Source organism: Ailuropoda melanoleuca, chromosome 10 (assembly GCF_002007445.2).
Source record: "Ailuropoda melanoleuca isolate Jingjing chromosome 10, ASM200744v2, whole genome shotgun sequence".
Taxonomy (NCBI): Eukaryota; Metazoa; Chordata; class Mammalia; order Carnivora; family Ursidae; genus Ailuropoda; species Ailuropoda melanoleuca.
This window is the reverse complement of record NC_048227.1, coordinates 95661200-95685143: the sequence shown is the minus strand read 5'-3', so window position 1 is coordinate 95685143 and position 23944 is coordinate 95661200. Positions and strand designations below refer to the sequence as shown.

General features: G+C 42.0%; 1 protein-coding gene across 10 annotated transcripts in view; it reads right to left on the bottom strand.

Moving 5' to 3' along the window:
* Positions 1-265: 265 nt before the first annotated feature.
* Positions 266-23944, bottom strand: part of ESR1 (estrogen receptor 1) — a 380558-nt gene continuing 356879 nt past the window's right edge. For 9 of the 10 annotated variants that reach the window (XM_034669311.1, XM_034669310.1, XM_034669319.1 and 6 more), the window contains 2 exons: positions 8769-8952; positions 4549-4783 (listed from right to left, as the gene is read on the bottom strand). In XM_034669311.1, coding sequence (XP_034525202.1) covers positions 4549-4783; positions 8769-8952 — 419 coding nt within the window. Of the gene's footprint in view, positions 4784-8768; positions 8953-23944 lie in introns of all 10 variants that reach the window. The other variant, XM_034669317.1, reaches the window with a different exon arrangement.

Sequence of the window (23944 nt, the reverse complement as noted above, 5' to 3'; positions counted from 1 at the left end):
ACCTCATATAATCTTCACAACCACCCTGTGAATTAGGTGTTACTGTCACCATGTTGTTGCTGAGGAAGCGGAGGCTCTGAAAAAGTCATTGCCAACGATCACAAACCTTGTATGTGGTGGCGCCAAGAAGGGAGGCCGGGTCTGCCTGCCTCCAATGTCCACACACTTCCCCCTGTGCCCGGGGGGAAGGAGCCTGGCATCAGAGCGATTGCCCGGATTCACTGCGTTCCAGCACCTTGATTCGAGGCCGTCAGTGGTGAGCCATTAGCAAGAAGGGAGTTTACAGAAACCGAGCCAGTTGTCATTTATTTTTTTATTTGAACATCAAACAGAGTGAGAAATTGTTTACAGGTGCTTGAGCATCCCGCTGGACTCCTTACTTTTTAAAGGTGCAAAAGAGGTTTACAAGTGTGTTTCATTAAACAAAGCAAAGCCGCAACAAAACGGAATCACATCAGTAATAGTACACATCAGCGAAAAGGCATATTAAGCCATCGGACACAATTTGGCATATAAGCCTTTTCCCATAAAACAAGAGCTCTACATTGAAGAGTATGTTGTGCACAGAAAGCATTGTTTATAAGCTGTGAGAGAACATAAACTGGCATAATGTCACATTAATTCAAGTCTCTATGACCAATGACCTCTCTGTGAATGCAAAGGGGTCCACATCTCAGGCACCTGCTCATGGGGCTGTATGTTGTTTCCAGGGTACACAGCTCTGGACACACCCTAAAGATGGGTTTGGAACATGGCAGCATTTACATATTTAAAAAGTTCAGGCACATTTGGATGCAAAAAAAAAAAAAGAATAGAAATTTTTCTTGAATCTCTGAAAGACAGTGCAAAATCGAAGTGCCATAATAGAGGCAGCGGCTACTTAGAAAACCATTATAAATGACATAGAAAGAGGCCACACTCACTTTAATCCAAATGAAGATGCAATTAGAAACAGAGGAATCACACTAGTGAAAAGATGAGTATTTGGGACCACAGTTTAATTCATTTGCTCTAGTCGAGAGTACGTTTTCAGGGAGTCCGCCTCGGGAGCGTGCCGTGTAATCTGGTCATCCACCCAAGCCTTGCACCGAAGGGAAGCAGGATTGCCTCAGACACTACTAGATGATTCTATCTGCCTTCCAAATAACGAGTTTCCCAAAGCAGATTTGCCTGTGAAGAGTAGATATTACTACGGTCCTAGTGATCATTCCCGGCATCCACAGTCCATCTCAGAGTGGGAACGTATGAATAGGAAGGGATTTGGAATCGGTTTCATGTAGGGGTACTCTAAACCAACAGCCTAAATCTATGGCCATTACAGTGTAAAAGATTTTAATGCGAGAACACCTTAATGTGATCAAGAGTAAATTATCAGGAAGTCCCTTATTAGTTCAGCCCCGAAAAGGCATGGCATATGGCGTGGTTAGACAGCCTTGCAAGGTTCAGAGGAAACTCTAACCAATGACTCCACTTCCTTTGGGGCTGGATTTTGCAACCTCTGTAGGGTCTTCTCTTTGGATAAACTAGCCTCTCTGATGGTTGCATGACAGCATTCCAGACTCATGACAGCAGGCCTGGAGCTAGGCAATGGCCAAAAGAAACACAGACCACTAGCTATTCTTTAGACTGTACCACGGATGATGCTTGCTCTTCCATAGAACTCCAGCCGCCATTTTAGAAATGGTGGTCATTCGTAGTTCACAGGGCACGAGAGGAATACAGAAGCCTGGTGCATACCCCAGGTGCCAGTATCCATCTGCCTCAAAATACCTGCAAGGCTCTTACTACTGTATTTCCCACTCTCAAAATTCCTGAACCTACTTCCCCACCCTACCCTAACCCCCAGGTTGATTATATCTTTCAAAACTTAAATTGCCTCAGAGTGGAGGGGGGTGGGGGGGAGATGCAATATGTTCCCTACCCCCAACAGCAGTATCAGCTGCAAAGTGTCAGCTGTCCATTAGTGGCACTTCAAATAATAAAAAGAGATTTCTAAAATTATTTGAATTTTCCTGGGCTAACATTTCAACCATCTGGTGTTCTTTGCCCATTTCAAATGTAGTAGTATCTTTAACATGAATACACACACATTAGATGAATAATGTAAAACCCTCCACTTCATCATTGTTTGGATCTAGCTGGTATTACATTATCTATAGTACTAGAATTTTTTTGTCTGTTTTTATTTTTTTAAAAGAAAATCTAAGTATAAACATTAAAAAGAACCCACTGACCCATTAGGTACTGTCCAAAAATATTACTACTGATATTTTGGTAAAGCAAAATTAGCTGCCCTGAATAATTTTCCTTTGCAGGCATAATCTCTGCTACATAAGATTGTCTATCATTCGATATCCAACAATAGGCATCTGGATTAGTGCTATTTTGTCTACTGTGGATATAAAAGTTGATATGAAATGTGATCTTCATTTAAATGAATAATCACCAGGCCCTAGGCATCAATGACTGCATACATGACAAGGTAGCTATACAAAAAAACTAAATATTTTTCGTTGGTTTTGCATGTTTAACCCAGTCAAATTAAATCCAGAACGGAATTACTACATTCAATTGTCTGATAAACAAGCATTGCAATTTCAAAAAAAATATATATTATACTATATAAGGTGCTTCTTAAACAAAACAACAAAAGAATTATGTTCTAAATATATTCTTACTGCAGACACACAAAATTGCCCCTAAATTCAGATGCACATATATGAAAAAAACTTTTTTATTTTTTGGCCCTCCCAGGTTCCCAGTCCTTTGGTGCTCACTTACAAAGTAATCAAAAATGAATGAAACCCACTTTTTGAAACAGGCATCCCAAGAGAAGCCCTAGAAGCTTGGCTGGGTTGCTGGCTAGCACATCACCTCTCAGTGGGGTTTGAACTGTAGACAATGAGGTCACTGGAGGAAACCAAGCTTACTTTTTGGCTGAGAAGAAGAGATTAACCCTAGCTGCTCTGGAGAAGCAAAGGCCTAGGGCAGGCTGTCCTGTGGCTGGACTGAGCCTTTCTTGTTTCGCCTGTAGGTCACAGGATTCCTATGGCCCAATGCTAGTCTCACTTGGCTTATGAAGTTTAATGAAATGAGCTTTGGGGGAAGTTTTTTCCCCAAGGCCAAACCCTGGTTTTCGGATGAGTTCTAAACAACCCAGAGCACAGAGTCTGACCAGGTCCTCAGCAGCCTGAGTAGCAAGCCTCCAATCCTCGCCCTCCAGCCCCACCCAACCGTGTGCTGGGCCAACTGTAGGAACACAGCTGTCTACTGCTACTCCTTCCAATCAGGGCGGTGAGAAGGGCTGCCCGGGGATCCCAGGGCAGCCCCACACTGCACACAGGGCCTGCCAGGGGCACTCCTGGATAGAGCTATAGCCGGTGGCAGGGCCACGGTGAGCCTCTCAGTTTTATCCTGTTTCTACCCTACTTTCTTCCTGTTCTCTAATATTTACAATAATCATGCACATTTACTATTGACCCAAGTGCCCCAGGGCTAAAAGTGTCACCAGAGTGGCCACTGATTTAACCTGCCCTTGGTCATATGCTGGGCACTACTACGTGTGATAATTCACCCTCTGTGTAACTGACACACCAGGACGATCCAAGCAGAGCGCCCTCTGCTGGTGCGTGTGAGACCACAGGAGACTAGGTCCTGAAGCTGATTTAGGGCAAGTCCTGGGGGGAGAAGGCTCTCTTTCATAAAATGAAAACAAAAAACAAACCCCAGTAATTTATCCCTTAAAAGGAAACTGGTCTATGTGGAGGTGACTTAACTGGGATCAACTTGCTGTTTTCCATAGGTCCATGGGAAGCAAGAATTAACTGGAACCCATGACCGATACACAGTGTTCTCAAAAACCAGTGGAAGAACATTCAGCAAATCTGAAGGTGCAGTGTATTAAGTTGACAAAGTTTTGACAATTAGGGGACCTTCCTTCTCTGTGGGCATCTTGTACTCCTATAGGGCAAATGAACAGACAATCACTTAATATTCAGCTCCAGCCATGCAACAGAGCAAAAGCTTTAAGGTATTACTTGAATAAAATGATATGTTACTATAGGAATACAAGATGATGCCATAATGAACCCTTGACCTAGCTTTCTCCAAGTCAGCAATTAAAGGAGCCACTTTCAAGTCTTTCCTGTGGCTTTTTCTTAGATCCATTAAAAAGCACTTCACAGAGATGAAATGTCCACTCTCCAGGTCTGGGTCTCAACAAGTAGCTTAAATGCACAGTCACCTGAGTCCCAGCTCATAGACTGAGTTCAGTCATGAAAAGCTACAGAATCCTCATGCTTAGTAATGTAGCAAAGGGAGAGAGAGAGTCAAAGAATTTAGCACTGGAATCCCTCTGGCTGTTCCCAAGAGAAGGCGTGCCACTAAGAACTGAGCAAGCGAACATACGGCCACGGCCACTCGTATTAGAAAGCCACAGTGGCGGGTGCATGCTGGAGTGTGCGCAGGAGCGGAACTCTGCTATCGTGACGTAGGACGTGGGAAAAAGGCCGCAGGGATTCTCAGGACCTCGGGGTAGCCTGGGAGCTCTCACACCGTGCTGGGGAAACTCCCTGGCTCCTCGGTGATATAATACGCTTGCAAGGAATGTGACGAAGTTGAGCCGGTGGTGGCCAGCTGGCTCTGGTTCATCTCCTCCATGGGCGCGCCCCCTCGGCTGGCCGGCGCGTGCAAGCGGTGGGCGTCCAGCATCTCCAGCAGCAGGTCGTAGAGCGGCACCACGTTCTTGCACTTCATGCTGTACAGATGCTCCATGCCTTTGTTACTGCGGGGGGGGTGGGGGGTGACAGAGAGAGGATGGCTTTAGAGCATCCCCAGTTCTAGCGCGCGGCACCGCCTCGGAAGGGGAAGTAAGGGAAACTCCAAAGACACCTGCCTGCCCACCTTTCTCCCTGTTTAAAGAGCCATTTCAGGATTCGCTCTGCAGGTGACTTCCTTGCCCTCTCTTAGCATTACATCTAGAAAGAGAACGGAGACGAGACAGCTGCGTAGGAGGGAGTTTTTTAAAATGCGGGGAACAGTTCAAGAATGTCCCTTGCTTCAGACTTTCCAGGTGTTTGCCATTTAATCAGAAGAAAAATCTCAATTTCTTTCCATGCGCTACAAGCTCTAACTGATGGGGCTTCTGTCGATCTCCGAGAGCTCCTCCTGCCTTTCTCCCCTAGCTCGTGGTCTTCAGTCGTGCTGGCTTCTGGGTTAGAAAGAAAACCAAAACTGAGCTTTTTAAGAAGGAGCTTGAAGAAACTGAGCTCTTGACTTCCAGACACAGGTGTCTGCTCTTGCTGCCCCCTCTGCCTGGGGGCTCTTTCCCCAAACCGTCAAATGCCACCTCCTCTGAAAGGCCTTTGGCTGCCACAGTTGCAGTGACCTCAAGGCCCTGCGGCTTCAGCTGTCCTCTTGCATGTACTGTTTTTCTCCCAGTGCTAGGACAACCTGAAACTCCTCTCCGGACACGCACAGGCTTATTCTTGCCACACTCGCACACACCAGCGCACACAGGACAAGCTTCCCGCGGGGCAGTGATCTGCCCACCCTGCAGGCTGACAGCCGTGCCAAGACTGTGCCAGATGCTCAGACCATATGGGGCAAATGGACACAGGGAAAGGTATGCAGATGGCATTTCTTCTTTTAACCTCTACCCTCCCCTGTCTTCCCCCAGGCACAACTCTGCTCTTTCCCCACCATACCCAGTGGAAAAAAATATAGAACAGCTCTTACCAATCTTGAGATTTTTTAGAAAGAATTATGTATCATGAGGAGACGGGACCAAAAGAGTGTCCTGGAAAATATTTGCAATTTTTGGTAGGGGAAGAGTCAGCACAAGTTGGAGACATGCCATGAAAACACAGCATCAGACTATCCCGGTCTTACAACACCACAACCTAATTACATATCTAAGTGGGGTTTTTTGTTTGTTTGTTTGCTTGCTTGCTTGTTTTTCATTTAAAATGCTGTTTATGTTCAATGCCGTCTGGATCTCACACTGTCTTGCTCTCGTGCAACCTAATGAATCACATTTATAGTCACACAAAATCTGGTGTTAAGTTCTCTGAGTAACAACATATGGCTGGGGCCAAGCTTAATAAAACAGAGTTCTGTGATTGAGACTGGCTGTAATAAGGCACCAAAACGTGTGTGTGTGTGTGTGTGTGCGCACGCGTGTGCCCTAGTGAGACAGAGAGAGAAAATGCTCACAGCTTTCAATAGAATAGCAGCTTCTCTCCAGCTTTTCACACAATTCAAATAAACTCTTGAGAGCCCTCTCACTGCGGCTGCCCTCCACCATACGTTGCTAATAGAACTACCAGAAGCTTATAAATTTAGTGCAGATATATTGGGATATTAACTAATTAGGCTTGCTACTGCTGAAAAGCAGTTGACAGATTTGAAAATCCAGCAGTTCCTACCAACAAATAAAAACCTTCATCGGCAATGTTGTTTCTATGACATCTTTGAAATTCCTAGCCCAGAGTAAAAGCTAATACGTTTCATCAAGGGGAGGGTCACTCTCGTAGCCAGGAAATCTGGTAGAGGATTGTTATTCTGACACATTCCCTGCTTCCCTCTTTGTAATATTCATAAAAATAAACAGATGGGAAAGGACTGGAAATGTGTACTCTGAATGCAACCCCCCACTCTACCTGGCCAAGGTGAGTCCAGATACGTAGGGAATCCCTGAGAACAGAGACTACAACCACTCTTTCTCAAACTTTGCCAAGTGGAAGTCATCAAATGCAAATTTTGAATTCATAAGGTAGGGAAAATATTCAAGTAATTTCTCATTCGTTTGCTCTCATATTCATTCACTCAGCAGTAACGTTGTGAGCCTACATGACATGTAAGACGTCATATATGGGACTGCGAAGGGATACAGAGAAAGAAAGATACATTTATTTTCTCAAGAAGCTACCAATATTCAAGGTTCTCTCTAGAGAGGGTGACTCCTGGGACTCTGATGGGACAAGCTCTTTGCCACTTAATGCATAATCTCAAGGTTTGAAAGTTCCTTAAATCTTAAGCCCTCCAGACACCTTGGCCCTTCCCTCACAGCCACTAAGAAAAGAAATTTCATTTTCATTCCTAGGGTGTGGGTGTAAGCCCAAGGTCAAATAGACTTCATCACACGGGGGTACCTCATCCCTATTATCATCACTTTACCTCATTTTTATGGCCTTCCTAAAGAATATTTTCTTTCTCTTTTTTCCTCCACTTTCTTTATCTCTCCCCTGCAGGGTGAGTTCTGTTCTTGGGAAGAGTGTCCACCAAGCCTCTGGCCAGCCACTTTACATGACTATTTGAAATGGAAATGAGACCACTTTTCCTTTTCCTTTGCTAATATCCTTCCTTAACTCCTATACAACATATCTATTGAGTGGTTCCTATGTGCCAAACCCTATGCTAGGTGGTACTGGGTGCACAGATTACCCAAGGTGGGTTGTGGTAACTGCCTCACAGAGCTTACGTTCTAATTGGGGCAGAGAGAAAAATAAAATGGGCAGCAGCAATCAGGAAGAACAGGGTGCAAATCCCAACAGGGTGAAGGGTTAGGAGATGCTTCCTGAAAAGAATATCTAAGCTATGATGGATTAGCTTACTGTTCACAAAAATTCATTCCCTGTGCCTCGTGCCCCTGATCTTGACTTTAAGCCTCATTATGTGACTTCTTGGCCAGTGGAACATTCGTCAATGTGACTCAACTAAAAGATGACAATGCACTTGCCCTTATACGCTTGCTTGCTTGTACTTCTGCCATCGCTATGAGAAAAGTATGTCCCAGTTACCCTGCGGGTACAAGGAGGCTAAAAGACACAGGGCAGCAGAGTCCCCTGGCCAACCTGGAGTCTCCGAGCTGTGCCCAGCCTCCATCAGCTGTCCCACAGATGTGGGAGTGAACCCAGTGGGGATGGACAGAGCTGCCAGCCAATCTGCAGCTCACCCATGACTCAGAGAACAGTCATTTATAGCCAGAGCTCAGACTCTTAGGAAGCCCTAGAAAGCTAAGTAGGGGCTAGACCACAGAAGTTATACAAGCAAAATGAAGGGACTAAAGCAATGGGAAGCTATTTCAGGGTTTTAAATAAAGGAATGACGTGAGTAGATGTGGCATTAGATGGTCACTCTGGCTCTGGTGTGGAGAATGGGTTAGGAAGGGTCAAGACTATAGGCAGGGAGGTGCGTTAGGTGGCCACTGCAGAAATCCAGAAGGAATGATGGCTTGCATGTGGGTAGAGGCAATGAGGGGTGGCAAGAAGGGATCCGAGAGGAATGGAGGAATCAGTGTTCACTCTCCATGAGGCATGAGGCGTAGGCACTGAGGTTCTCTCAGAATTTCTAAGTGTATGTAGGGCAAGTATGACGCAGGAACCATAACGGATGCGCCCAGAGCCTTCAGAGGATAGTTGTGCTCATAGACGGACCTTGATGGGTAGGACAAAGTGAACGACCAAACATTACCATCTTCCCTCAACCTACACGCTGCACACCCCTCCCCCCATGAGATCTTATGTGGGCTTCCAACTGCATGCAAATGTCACTTCCTCTAAGAAAGCTCACCAACGCCTGCCCATGCCCTAGACAGATTTCATTCTTCCCTCCTCTGCCCTCCCACAGCATCTATGCTTCTCATGGGCCAGGAACTATGCCAAGTGGGCTACCCGCACTCAGGCATCAGCACTTTCCAGCCTGGAGGTAACATGTTTGAGGGCTCGCGTTCATCATGGCGCTCCTGTGGGGAACCCGAGGTGCCTCACCTCATGTGCCTGATGTGGGAGAGGATGAGGAGGAGCTGGGCCAGGCGCCGGTGCTGCTGCTGCAGAGTGAGGCCTGCTTTGGCCATCAGATGGATCAGGGTGTCTGTGATCTTGTCCAAGACACGGTGGATGTGGTCCTTCTCTTCCAGAGACTTCAGGGTACTGGACAGGAATGTGTACACTCCTGAATGTGCAGAGAGAAAGTGAGACAGAGAAACTCAGAGGATAAGGTCTAGGAGTCCGGCGGTTGCGTGGGATAGAACACCCAGCCAGCGTCTCCCCCCCGCCCCCACAGCAATGGGGACGTTCGGGACCCATTTGCTCTCTACAAAATTCCTAATCAATATACATGTCTGAGAGTGCTGAGAAACCCAGCCAGCCTCCTGTCTGGGAGCCAATTTCCAGGATTTGTCATCAAGATTCCCAGGAAAGGCACGGTTTGCCTTGGGGCCATAATGGTTCCATTAGTCACCCACTCTGTCAGGTCTGACACCAACACAAACTATCCCATTAACGCTGACAACCCCGTGAGAGAGGCATTATTATTCCTTTCCTCAGGAACAAACTGAAGGGCAGACAGATGCAATAACCTGCTAAGAAAACTCCTCAGGACAAAGCAGAGCTGGGAATGAAGCCCCACGTGCTGACTCCACATCTGGTCATTATCACGGAGACTCTCAGGAGACATGTGTCACTCTGATAAGATGCACAAGGAGTGAGAATGATTCGTGCAGTGATTGACAGGTCATCTTTCCAGGTAGGATCTCATTTGCTGTTATGTTTCAGGTCAGGCTTAGGGCCTTTTCATCCTCAGCTGAAAGGTTTATGATGTGGGGGTGGAGAGGACCCTGGGAACCACTGTTTTTCACTGCCAGGCATGTTTGGTTTTTGGGTCCCCCCCACCACCACTCTTGCCTTTCTTGTGGTAATAGACCCTACTTCCTGGGCCATAGGTAGACTCAGAACAGAAATCAGACAATCAGGGGGCGCCTGGGTGGCTCAGTTGTTAATCATCTGCCTTCGGCTCAGGGCGTGATCCTGGCATTCTGGGATCGAGCCCCACATCGGGCTCCTCTGCGGGGAGCCTGCTTCTTCCTCTCCCACTCCCCCTGCTTGTGTTCCCTCTCTTGCTGGCTGTCTCTATCTCTGTCAAATAAATAAATAAAATCTTTAAAAAAAAAAGAAATTAGACAATCAAGTCACTTTATTCTCTGGGACAGAATTAGCCCGGAGCTAGACATACAGAGCTTTTTCTGGGATTGCATATGGAAGTTGTGAGACAGAAATTTTTCCCTCTAGGTTGCTAAACTTAGAGGGTGAGAATATGCAGCTTTCAAGTAGTGGCCCCTTCCCTGCCCGTGGGGGGATCCCATCGGCAGAACTGAGCTGAGCAACAGTATGCAGAGGTGACAGTACGTGGCAGTGGGGGGCTGGGGCAGGGGGAAATCCTGGCTCCAGTCACGAGGTCCTACTCTTCCACTGTTTTCCTTTGACCTTGGAACTTCTATAGTATCCTTTGTAACACATGAATCCCAAAATTCCCTTTTTGCTTAAGAGAGTGTGAGTGGGGTTTCTGTCCCTTGTAACTGAAAGAATCTATTTGGGTTGTGGACTCAGCCCAAACACCAGAGGAAGGTGAGTGAGAAAGAGGTGGGAAGTATTCAGAGCAAGAGGAGGACAGGATGGATCAGTCTTGTCTTGGGCCCACAAGGATGGATTTCCTATCAAGACACTCCAGAAATGAGCTCCACTCTGCCTCATCTACCATGTTACAGAGGGGAAGATGACACTGTGTTTTTCTCCGGGTGATGCATCCTGTGTTTAGCAACGCTTTTTTTGGTCTTAACATCTGTTGAGTCCACTGGCCCTCTCTAAAAATGTTTCTTCTCCTCTTCTCCCCTCCTGTTCCTCACTGGTACCTTCAAGTTATGGCCCCCAGGTCTATGACTCCCTGACTCTGTACTGGTAATGTGGTGACAAGTCACTGCTCACGGCACAGCCCGTAGGCTGGGGATGGGGAAAATACCTCCACGGCAGCAGTCATAGTAAACAGAGTTGTAATTGCCCAGAATGGAAAATGGCTAAGCTTTAAAACAAATAGAACAGCATCAACAAAACCAGGATGGTCAGGATCTTGGCTTACATGCAGTTGAATAGAATAATGTAGCTTTTGGTATCCAGAGGCAATTTGGTCCAAAGCAAATAGACCACAGAATGAGTAAGCAACAGACAGGCAGTGAAATAAGAAAGAAATTGCTGGATTCCTTTACCTATGTTCCATGTGAACTGTTGCTAGAGAAAGAACGTGTCCATTAGAAAAATGGGCAACTGTCCAGTGGCCTTGGGGTCAGCCTGGAGATGACGGATAGCAGGAAAGTGGTGCACTAGTGGGTTGGACGCAGAGGCACCTCTGAGCTCCTCTGGCCCTACCCCTCACTTCCCTCTGTCATCACACACATCCGAGCCTCATCTCCCGGAGGCCTTGCATCTGGCTGCGTGTCCTGGGAACCTGCCCAGGCCACCGCACTGAGTTAATCCAACTTGGATGATGCATTTTCTACCAATTTCCTTTTTTGTCACCACTGGGGATGCTGACCTCATTCACCGATAATCCCGTTCTGGTCAAGGGAACCAAAGACACGAGGAGCAAGCAGTTTCAAGGTGATCCCCAGACACACTTGCTCTTCCTCCTTTGCGTCCACACATGGATTCCTTCCTTTGGCAGCTTTCATTAAAGACCTACTATGTGCATGCACTACGTTACTTAATAGGGACTCCAAGCCTTATTTTAAGTGTTAATGTTTTAAGTACAGATATTGCCTGTGGAGAAAGAATTTTCTTAACATTAACTCCTGGGCTGCAGGCCATTCTCAGAACAAGCCTGTTTTTCTAGTCCTGTTTTGGCACCACTACAACTTATCATTTCATCCTTGTCAACAGTTGTCCCTAGCTGTGTAAATATACTCCGAAATAAAAATACAGTCCTGTTGAAATGCCAATAATTGACAACAGCAGCCATCATCCTTTTGGGCTTTTCTGGCAAAATGTGGTCCACATTTGCTCCCTGTTGCCCCTAAGGAGACCTTTGTGAGAAACAACAGAAATCCAAATTCCCAGAATGCTCAGGTGCTCCGGCAAATGCAAAACTGGGCTGCTGGTAATTTCCATATCCCAGGTGGTCTCTGCCACCCTGGACGGCTGCACCCCTGTGCCCAGCAGCCCAGAGCCAGTGATCAGACAGTGAGGGCCTTCAGAAATATTCTTGCAACAAGGCTGGCTTTGCAACTCTCAGAGCGGCTCCAAATCCCCAACATGGAAAAAAACAATCTGGATTTCATTATCCAGTCTTAAAGTGTTATTAGCAATCCGAGCTTCTACATATTCTGAATCTTGGCCAACACTGGGAGATGCAGGAAGAGCCTATGGAGAAATCTGGTGGGAGAAAAGAATGGGGAGTGAAGCCACAAGAACCCCCCATATAGAAGAGATCTCAATTCAATCTTTCTCGCTCTCTTGCTCTCACCGACTCTTGATTCCACTCTCTCTCTCCTCCCATTCTGCTTGGATCCTCTCACTCTTCCTTCTTCCTCTTCTCTCTCCACCCCATAGGCATCCCCCTCTACCTCCGTCACTTGTCCAGATGATGGAGTCTTCCAGAATCTGGAGGAGTGCAGGCATGGAGACTGAGCGTGTGTACACATGTGGTTGTGCCCAGAAGGAAGCACTAGAACCACCAACCACTGACCTGCGCTGGCAGGCACATCTGACTGTTCCAAAGGAGATGAGAAGAGCCACGGCCCATGGCTTAGCAGATGCTTCAGGACAAATCCTTCAAACAAGGACACATGTTTTCTTTTCCAAAAGGAAGAATGTGACAGTAGACCCTGGGAGAATCCTTCACTCTGTGGCAGTTTGACCAAATTAAAAAAAAAAAAGACTCAAAGGGAAAAAGTAGCAAAGAAAACTCCTCAAGTCCACAGGGCTAAGTAGTCGGGGCCAGCAAGCTGCCACTCCACTTGCATCAAAAGGGACTTCTCTCTCTATCCTGTTCACCCAGCAATTAATCCGCAGCTCAGCCGTTAGGCCTTTAACCCTAAAGTAAGAGAAGAGCACATCTGCTGAGAAGTGCCTTCGGGACTGACAGCTTGACGAGCGCTCCATTTGTTTTGTGCTCCACCTATGACCGCACTTCTTGGGGATCGTACTGTCGCCTTGTGGGGTGTTGGGATAGTTCGTGGTTGCTCCAGCCACTTAGTGGGAGAGACCTGTTGGATGTCCTACAAGGTGTGGGACAGTCCCAATTGATGAAGGATTTTTTTTCTTGAATATACTAATGAATTAATCCTACTATAAATAAAAATTTTGTCATGAAGTTTTTATAAGACTGTACACAGAAAGTCCAGTATGCAGGCTGGCTGTATAGAAAGGGAAGCTTAAATGGGATACTTTTTCTCAAAATTATTAAATAATTTATTCGCTTGATGCAGCCAACTGAATGTATAACATAAGTTTTCCAATTATACGGTTAGTTGAAATGACTTCAGTGCAGGTGTAAAGGTACAAAAGCAACATAACTAGTAGCAATACATAGAACAGATTTAAGCCTCCTATAAACAAAATTAGAATCAACTAATATAAAACAGTAGACACCAATGAAATATTGTGTTATTGCCCCTATACGTTTTTAAATAATTTTGTGGCATAATAAGAAATGCATTTTGTGAAAAGTACGTATAAAAATTACTGTAGTGTTCTTGTCTTCTGTCTTGGACTGACGTTATCTCCAGGGGTTTCCCACAGACTTCTTGATCACCTCTTACATGTACTATTGTTTCTTCTTCCAATTCATCGTCTCTTCTCCACTGCTTATCCAAGGGATATGGTCTCTAAGGCCTTCTTAAGTTCTATACACTGAATATTTGCCTTGAAAGTCATGGGCTTTTAAGATAGGATATGTTTTCATGTAAGAGTATATTTCAGATATAAGGACATACAGAGACTGAAAGAAAAGGGATGAAAAAAGATATCCCATGCAAGTAGAAACAAAAAGAAAGTGGGTGTAGCTGTACTTAATCAGAAAATATAGACTTTAGGGGCGCCTGGGTGGCACAGCGGTTGAGCGTCTGCCTTCGGCTCAGGGCGTGATCCCGGCGTTATGGGATCGAGCCCCACATCAGGCTCCTCCGCTATGAGCCTGCTTCTTCCTCTCCCATTCCCCCTGCTTGTGTTCCCTCTCTCACTGTCTCTATCTCTGTCAAATAAATAAAAATCTTTAAAAAAAAAAAAAAAAGAAAATATAGACTTTAAGATAAAAACTAACAAAAGACAAAGAAGGGTATTACATAACAATAAAAGAGTTAACCTAACAAGAGAATATGACATTTGTAAATATTTATGCACCCAAAACAGGAGGGGCAAAATATATAAAGCTGATATTAACAGACCTAAGGGAGCAATACAATAATAGTAGGGGACTTTAGCAACCCACTTACATCAACGGATATAGCACCCAGACAGAAAATCAGTAAGGAAAGACCAGCCTTAAACGTCATGTTAGACCAGATGGATGGAATGGATATATACAGAGCATTCCATCCAAGAGTAGCAGAATGCACATTCTTCTCAAGTGCACATGGAACATTCTCCCAGACAGATCACTTTTTAGGCCACAGAACAAGTCTCAGTAAACTTGAGAAGACTGAAATAGTACCAAGCATCTTTTCTGACCACAGTGGTACAAAACTAGAGATAAAGTAGAATAAGAAAAGTGGAAAAATCACAAATATGTGGAGATTAAACAACATGCTACCAAAGAACCAACGGGTCAGTGAAGAAATAAAATGCCTTGAGATGAATGAAAACAGAAATACAGCAGTTCAAAATCTCTGGGATGCAGCAAAAGCAGTTCTAAAAAGGAAGTTCCTAGTAATACAGGCCTACCTCAAGAAGTAAGAAAAATCTCAGATAAGCAATCTAACTTCAGAGAAGTTAGAAGAACAAATGAAGCCCAATGTTATTAAGAGGAAAGAAATAATTAAGATGAGATCAGAAGTAAGTGAAATAAAAACTGAAACAAACAATAAAAAAGATTAATGAAACAAAGAGCTGTTTCCTTCAAAAGACAGACAAAATTGACAAACCTCTAGCTAAATTCACCAAAAAAAAAAAAAAAGAGAGAAGGCATAAATAAATACAATCAAAAATGAAAGCCAAGTTAAAACTGATGACACAGAAATACAAAGATCATAAGAGACTGCTAGGAATAATTAAGTGCCAAAAAATTGGACAATCTAGAAAAAAATAGATAAATCCCTGGAAACACAATCTTCCAAGATTAAATCATGAACAAATAGAAAATCTGAACAGACCAATTACTAGTAAGGAGACTGAATTGGTAATCAAAAAACTCACAACAAACAAAAGCCCAGGATGAGATGGTTTCACTAGTGAATTCTACCAAACATCCAAAGATTTAATACATACCGTTCTCAAAATCCTCCAAAAAATTGAAGAGGAGGGAATGCTCTCAAACTCATTTTATGAGGCCAGCATCACCCTGATACCAAAATCAAAGACATCACACACACACACATACACAAAGAAAAAAATTGCAGGCTAATATCTCTGATAAACAGAGATACAATATACTCAACAAAATATTAGCAAACCAAATTCAATAATACATTAAAAGGATTATCCACCATGATGAAGTCAGTTTATTTCAGGGATGCAAGGATGATTTAACATCTGCAAATCAATCAATGTGATACGTACACTAACAAAATGAAGAATAAAAATCATATGATCATCTCAACAGATGCAGAAAAAGCATTTGACAAAATTCAAAATCCATTTATGATAAAAAATTCAACAAGGCATGTATAGAGGGAAATTACCTCAACATAATAAAGGCCATATGACAAACCCACAGGTAACATCATACTCAACAGTGAAAAGTTGAAAGCTTTTTCTCTAAGATCAGAGAGAAAACAAGAAAGCCCACTCTTGCTACTTTCTTTCAATATGGTATTGGAAGGTCTAGCCATAGTAATTAGGCAAGAAACAGAAATAAAAGACATCTAAATTGGAAAAGAAGTAAAACTGTCCTATTTGCAGATGACTTGATACTCTACACAAAAAATACTAAAAATCTGCACCAAAAAACCTAACGTTAGAACAAATGAATTCAGTAAAGGTGCAGAATACAAAGTCAAAATTCAGAAATCTGTTATGCTTCTATAACAAACTATCAGAAAGAAAAATTAAGAAAGCACTCTCATTTACAATTGCATCAAAAATAAAATTCCTAGGAATAAATTTAACCAAGGAGGTGAAAGACCAGTACTCTGAAAACTATAAGACACCTACAAAAGAAATGGAAGAAGAAACAAACAGAATGATATCCATGCTCATGGATGGTAAGAATTAATATTGTTAAATGTCCACGCTATCCAAAGCAATCTACATATTCAATGTAATCTCTACCAAAATCCCAATGGCATCTTCCACAGAACTAGAACAAATAATTCTAAACTTCGCATGAAACCACAAAAGACCCCAAATAGCCAAAGCAATCTTAAGAAAGAAGAACAGAAGTTGGAGACATCATGCTTCATGATTTCAAACTATACTACAAAGCTACAGTAATCAAAGCAGTATGGTACTGGCATAAAAACAGACACATAGATCAGTGGAACAGAATAGAGAGCCTAGAATTAAAAACATGCATACATATTCAATTATTTTAAAAGTAGCCAAGAATATACCATGGGGAAAGAACAGTCTCTTCAATAAATGGTGTTGAGAAAACTGGATAGCCACATGCAAAAGAATGAAACTAGACTACTATCTTATAATATCATGCACAAAAATTAACTCAAAATGGATTAAAGATTGGAATGTAAGATCTAAAACCATAAAAGTAAAAGAAAACATAGCCAGTAAGCTCTTTGACGTCAATTTTGGTGATGAATTTTTTGGTCTGACTCTAAAAACAAAGGCAGTAGAAGCAAAAATCAACAAGTGGGACCAGACCAAACTAAAAAGCTTCTACACAGCAAAGAAAACTATCAACAAAATGAAAAGACAACATACCGAATGGGAGAAAATATCTGCACACCATATATCTACTAAAGGGTTAACATCCAAAATATATGGAGAACTCAAACAAAAACAAACCAACAATCTGATAAGAAGTGAGTCGATAATCTCAGCAGACAGTTTTCCAAAGAAGACATATAGCTGGCCAACAGGCACATGAAAAGATGCTCAGTATCACTAATTATCAGGGAAATGCAAATCAAAACCACAATGAGGTAACACTTCACACCTATCAGAATGGCTATTATCAAAAATATAAGCAACAAAAGCATTGAAGAGGATGTGGACTGCGCACTGTTGGCTGGAATGTAAATTGGTGCAGCACTATAAGACATAGTAGGGAGGCTCCTCAAAAACTTAAAAATAGAACTACTATGTGATCCAGCTATTCTACTTCTGAATATTTATTCAAATAAAATGAAGACACTAATTTGAAGAGATGTATGTGCCCTTATGTTCATTGTTCATTCAATAGCCAAGATATGGAAGTGATGTACAGGTCCATTGATGGATAAATAGATAAAGACATGGCAGATATAGTGGAATTCTACTCGCCATAAAAAAGAAGGAAATCCTGTAATTTGTAACATCATGGATGCACCTTAAGGGTATTATGCTGAGTGAAATAAGTCAGACATAGGAAGACAAATACCAAATGATTTCACTTATATATGGAATCTAAAAAATAAAATACAAATAAAACAAAACAAAACTCAGGTATAGAGAACGAGATGGTGATCAGAGGGGGAGGGGGTGGAGGGTGGGTAAAATGGGTAAAGGGGGTTAATTATACCGTGATGGATGGTAAACTAGACTTATTATGGTGCTCACTTTCTAGTGTATACAAATGTTGAATTATAATGTACACCTGAAACTAATGCAATGTTATATACCAATTTTGTTTCAATTTAAAAGAAGAATATATGTTTCTATACATGTCTGCTCTTACTCATCCTATGTCATAACAGAGGGAATTACTTTGACAATACATATAATAAAGCCCAGCTCATGTGCCAAATTATCTTATTTCCTCATTATTTTTTTCACTTTGACAGTCTTTGTTTTTTCTTGGCTTGTTTTTACTAAATCAGTCTAATTTATTTCTCTCTTCTTATCACATAAAAATAGGTTTGGTTAGTTTTTAATTTTCTTATTCTGATATTTATCTCTATTTCTGTTTTTTCATATGCCTGTACTTCTTATACAGAAAAGCTCCTGGTTGGGGCACCTGGTGGCTCAGTTGGTTAAGCATCTGCCTTTGGCTCAGGTCATGATCTGGAGGTCCTGGGACTGAGTCAGCATCAGGCTCCCTGCTCAGCAGGGAGTCTGCTTCTCCTTATCCCTTTACCCCTCCCCTCTGCTCATATTCTCTATCTCTTTCAAATAAATTTTTAAAAATCTAAAAAAAAAATGCTCCAAAAAAAAAAAATCTCCTAGCCATCTTACATCGAAACATTAATTGTAGATAGAGACAAGCATTTTACTACTTTCTTATGTTTTCTACTGTAGTCGAGCCTGTGCATCTGCATTGAAATACATAACATTTTATTTTACATTAGCTTAATATTATTTCTCCTTTATATGAGGTATAGAATCACACTGATTTTTTTATAACTGTGTATAGATAAACTATTATTTATTTCATTTCAGCATGCTCAAAAGGATAGGTATTTTTTTCTTAGACTGCTACTGTTTACTGGCAATTCTATGAGATTTTTCTCCAAAGTCTGTGATTCTCAAATGTGGTTGTCTCTCAGAATCTCCTGGGGAATTTTCTAAGATACAGCTGCCGAGGTTCCACACAAACCTGCTGACTGGAAGCTGAGGGTAGAGTTCTGATATCTGTGTTTTAAAAAAAAACTCCCCATTACTGAGGGTTACAGAAGGGAGGAGGGTAGGGGATGGGGTGACCAGGTGATGGGTATTAAGGAGAGCACGTGTTGGGATGAGCACTGGGTGTTATACTCAACTAATGAATCACTGAACACTACGACAAAAACTAATGATGTACTACATGTTGGCTAACTGCACATAATGAAAAATTTTTTTAAATAAAATTAAAAAATAAAAAAATAAAAAGTAAAAAAAAAAAAGAATCTCTCTTTCTGAAAATAAAACAAAGCAAAAACCCCATTAGTGAGTCTAATGCCTCCCCAGGATTAAAAGCCATGTGATGACCATGGGTTCTTCATATTGTGGCCGCTGAAATGTAAAATCTTGAAAACATGGACTACATCTTTCTTCTGTGTGAAGTACCTTATCATAATGTGAATGACTTCAAGGATAGCTTCTCCATGCATTTCCCTGCCATGTGTGGTCCTCCTTGCCTTTTTATCGCCCTTCTGGCTAGCTGCTTGGAATGAAGATAACTCTTAGAAAGACCTTGGAAGGAAACCAATCAAGACTGTGGAGGCTTCATCATCCTGTGTCCCTGAATGCCCACATGGAAGATGGGCTCCAACACTTGCCTGTTCATGCACCCAGCATTATTAAGTAAACAAGAAATAAACCTCTATGTGTTTGAGCCATTATGCATTTGGATCCCATTTGTTAGAGAAGTTGTCCTACTCGAATGCAAGATGAGAAGTGTTTTATGGTTTAATGACTAAGTAAATGAATTTGTATAATAAGAGGTAAAGTCACAGGGATGTTTTGCATACCTCCTTTTGTTGTCATTTTTCCACATTTCTAAGGCCTTCGGTTTCTTAGTTTACTTAGAAGTTATTTCTCTTCCCAAATGCCAGTATTGCCATGTTTTGTTATGGAAACCATGAACTAGATTCTAGAACCACCTCATTATCTCCCATCATGCTAACCATTCATTCTAGACACTAGCATACTGACCGGTAAGCTGAGCCAAGGGGCAAGTACAGGACATTGGAATGTTTAATTAGTTATGATTGAAAGACACAGCTCCCAATATTACTAAGGATTTAAAAGTTGCTCTATGCCATGCAAGAACTGACTACTTGTTTTATGAATTGAACAAGAATATTGCTCTGAGCAGTATTTGTCCATAGGTAGGAAACTCATCCTTCTACTGATGTGATTATTTACCTGAAAAGTGAAAAACCTGTTCATAACCTAATCCTTGAACAAGATTTACTATTACACTAGTATTTGTAAAATCACACAGTCATTCAAGTCCTCTTCTAAGTGATCTCAAAGTGAGAGGGATCACAGTGAAGGGAAGTGTTCTTGCCAGAGCCCAACATGAGAACACAGTGGCCCATCTGGCATCACTGTGTACTCATGAGTACCCTCTTGGCACAGATGACTATGAGATCATATGCTAATGATTTAGTGATATTTATCAATTTAGTATAATTTTTAATGAAATCTACTAAAAATCCTAAAAGGTAAATACTTGGTATGTCAATACTTTCAAGCTGACTCAAAGGACAAATCCCTTAATGACTTCAGATGGTGAAACTGATGAATTGATTAAATTGACTTGAGAAGAAATCTTAAATGTACACATTTTTTTAAAAAGATTTATTTATTTATTTATTTATTTATTTATTTATTTATTAGACAGAGAGAGACAGCCAGCGAGAGAGGGAACACAAGCAGGGGGAGTGGGAGAGGGAGAAGCAGGCTCCTAGTGGAGGAGCCTGATGTGGGGCTCGATCTCAGAACGCCGGGATCACGCCCCGAGCCGAAGGCAGACGCTTAATGACAGCGCCACCCAGGCGCCCCTTAAATGTACACTTTTTAAGAAAATAACTTAAGTGGCAGCCATGTCTCACTTTTTGTTGAAATATAATTGACATACAGTATTATATTATTCTCAGATGTAGAACATAGTAATTTGATACTTACATAGATTATGAAATGATTACCACAGGTCTAATTACCATCTGTCACCGTGCAGTTTTTTACAGTATAACTGACTGTATTCCCTATGCTGGACATTACATCCTGTATCTTATTTATTTTATAACTGTAAGACTGTACTTCTTAATTTCCTTCATCTATTTCATCCATCTCCCCATTTCCCTCCCCCTTGCAACCACCAGTTTGTTCTCTGTACCTATGACTCTATTCGTTGTTTGATTTGTTCATTGTTTTGCTTTTTAGATTACACATATAAGTGAAATCCTACAGTATTTGTCTTCCTCTGACTCCTTTCACTTAGCATAATACCCTCGAGGTCCATCCATGTTGTTGCAAATGGTAAGATCTCATTCTTCTTTATAGCTGAGTAATATTCCATTGTGTATATGTATATGCATATGCATATGTATATGTATCTCACATCTTCTTTATCCATTCACCTATGGATGGACACGGACGCTTGGGCTGCTTCCATATCTTGGCTACTGTAAATAATGTTGTGATGAAGGTAGGGGTGCATATGTCCTTTTGAATTAACATTTTCATTTTCTTCGAATAAGCAGCCAAAAAGAACACTTGCTGAATCATATGGTAGCTCTATTTTTAATTTTTTAAGGAACTTTCATACTATTTTCCACAGTGGCTGCACCAATTTACATTCCCACCAACAATGCACGAGGGTTCCCTTTTCTCCACATCCTCTCTAGCATTTGTTATTTCTTGTCGTTCTGATAATAGCCACTCTGACAAGTGTGAGATCGTAACTCGCTGTGGTTTTAATTGGCATTTCCATGATGATTCATGATGTTGGGCATCTATTCTTGTGCCTGATAGCCATTTGGATGTCTTCTTTGGAAAAATGTCTATTCAGGTCCTTTGTCCATTTTTTTAAATTGGATTTTTTTGGCTTTTGCTATATATCCTGTATATTAATAATTCTTTATTGGATACTTCAATTGCAAATATCTTCTCCCATTCAGTGGGATGTCTTTTCATTTTGTTGATGGTTTCCTTCACTGTATAAGAGCTTTTTAATTTAATGTTGTCCCATTCGTTTATTTTTGCTTTTGTTGTCCTTTCCTGAGGAGACAGATCCAAAAAAATAATACTAAGACCGATGTCAAGGAGGTTATGGCCTATGTGTTCTTCTAGGAATTTTATGATTTCAGGTCTTACATTTAAGTCTTCAATCCATTTTAAGTCTATTTTGTATAGGGTATAAGAAAGGGGTCCAGTTTCATTCTTTTACATATAGCTTTTATATACCAAATTGCAGTTGTGGGGGAGATTGGGCAAAATGAGTGAAGGGGAGAAGGAGATACATGTTTCCAGTTATGCAATGAATAGGTCACGGTAATAAAAGGCACAGTATACAGAACATAGTCAATGACATTATAATAATGATGTATGAGGACAGATGGTAGCCTCAGTGGTACACTTGGATGAGCATAACATAATGTATAAATCTGTTGAATCACTATATTGTATACTTGAAATTAATGTAACACTGTGTGTCAACTATACTCAAATTTTAAAAAAATCACAGTTTTTAATTTTTGTAGTAAGTTGTATTCTAACCTATACCTTTTAGGATAAATCCATTATGGATCTATGTTTTGCTTAAAAGCCTTATTTTGGTTAGTTATACCTGTAATGTATAAAGAAAGACCCAGGGTTCTGATTTTCCTATTCCTCAAATAGTCAATTGCTAGGTTTCTGAGGTCAAGAAGATGTTTTGAAGGGACATAGATGTGCAGCCCATCTATTATAGAGGGATTTATTCACAAGGTTCCATGCAGAACTCCTAGTCCCAGTGAGCTGGCCTGGTCTCAGAAGGCCTTGAGGGTTTCATTTTTTTCCCCAGAGAAGGTAGGCCAAAACAATCTGCATAAATTCATTTCCTTGGACCTCACTTTTTCTTGCTTGGCATTTTAAAGGCAATGAGCAACAACACAGAGCCAGAAGCAACTCTTACACATTGGAGCAGACTGTATTTTCCAAAGGTGACCACGACAATATTTCCCATCCGACATGCTTCTCTACTACATGAGGCTAGTACTCCTCCCCTAGAGATATCCAAGCTATGCCCTCCCTTGAGTCTGGGTGGACCTGTGACTTGCTTGTAATTTAAAAAAAAAAAAATGGACTGGAAGTGATGCTGTATGACTTCTAAGGGACTCCTGCACAAGGCCATGCAGCTTCTGCCTTGTCAGCTGGGACACGGGCTTCTGGAGCCCTTGCCACCTACTAAGAGGTGCAGCGCACCAGGCTGCAGGGGAGCTCCGAGGAGAGACCACGGATAAGCACCTTCATTGACAGCTCCCGCTGATGTCCCAGCTGACAGCTGGCATCCATGGCCAGCACGTGACTAAAGCCACCTCAAGATGACTGTACCCACAGCTCTCGAACTACCCCACTTCATGAGTCTCCCCATCTGAGGGATGGTGGGAAAGTGACAAGATAGTCTCTTTGTGCCCTAGCCAAATTCATGACCAAGAGAATCCAAACTTTTTTTTAACCTGTTATGTTTGGGGGGTAATTTATCACACAGCTGCTGTAGGCAGAACACACCTGGATATCTGCACAGAACACCCAGAAAGGAAAATGACCCAGAACAGGAAGACAGGAGCTCGGACTGTGTGCTGGTGCATCAGGAAATGAAACTACATTGGAATACTTCCTCCTCCACATTATGAACCCTACTGCCTATTAATGCCTTACCCCAACCCTTGACCTTCAGCCACAGTGCAACAGTAAGGGCCTGAACTCGTCTTATCATCTAACTTGTTCAGTTAACAGTTTTCCATGGAAGCCATTAACCCTGACCCCTGCCCAGCCTATTATCAATACATCTGGATCTTCTCCTAACTGGCAACCCCAAAACCTGCATCTGCTTTCTCACCAGAGAAAAAAACACTCCGAGTTTTCAGTTGCATTATCCTTATCAAGCCTTAATTGTGAGAAATAGACTTTGTAGAGATTTGCCTGAAGGAGAGTTTTTATGTTAAACAACTGGTCTATTTACTTTTATTTTTATTAAAAGTCTGTGAGCCTTATAATGGAATGTGTTCTCCTCTATGCTTTGGCCAAGAAAAAGCAATTTAGAGCCAAATTTGTGGCCCTCTCCTAAGCACTGTACAGATATACTTCTGTGTGCTAATTTGATTCCTGGATTTATTATTTTATTCACTCTATTTTTTACAAATTTTGTCAATTATTGGTTTACTCCCTTTGCATTG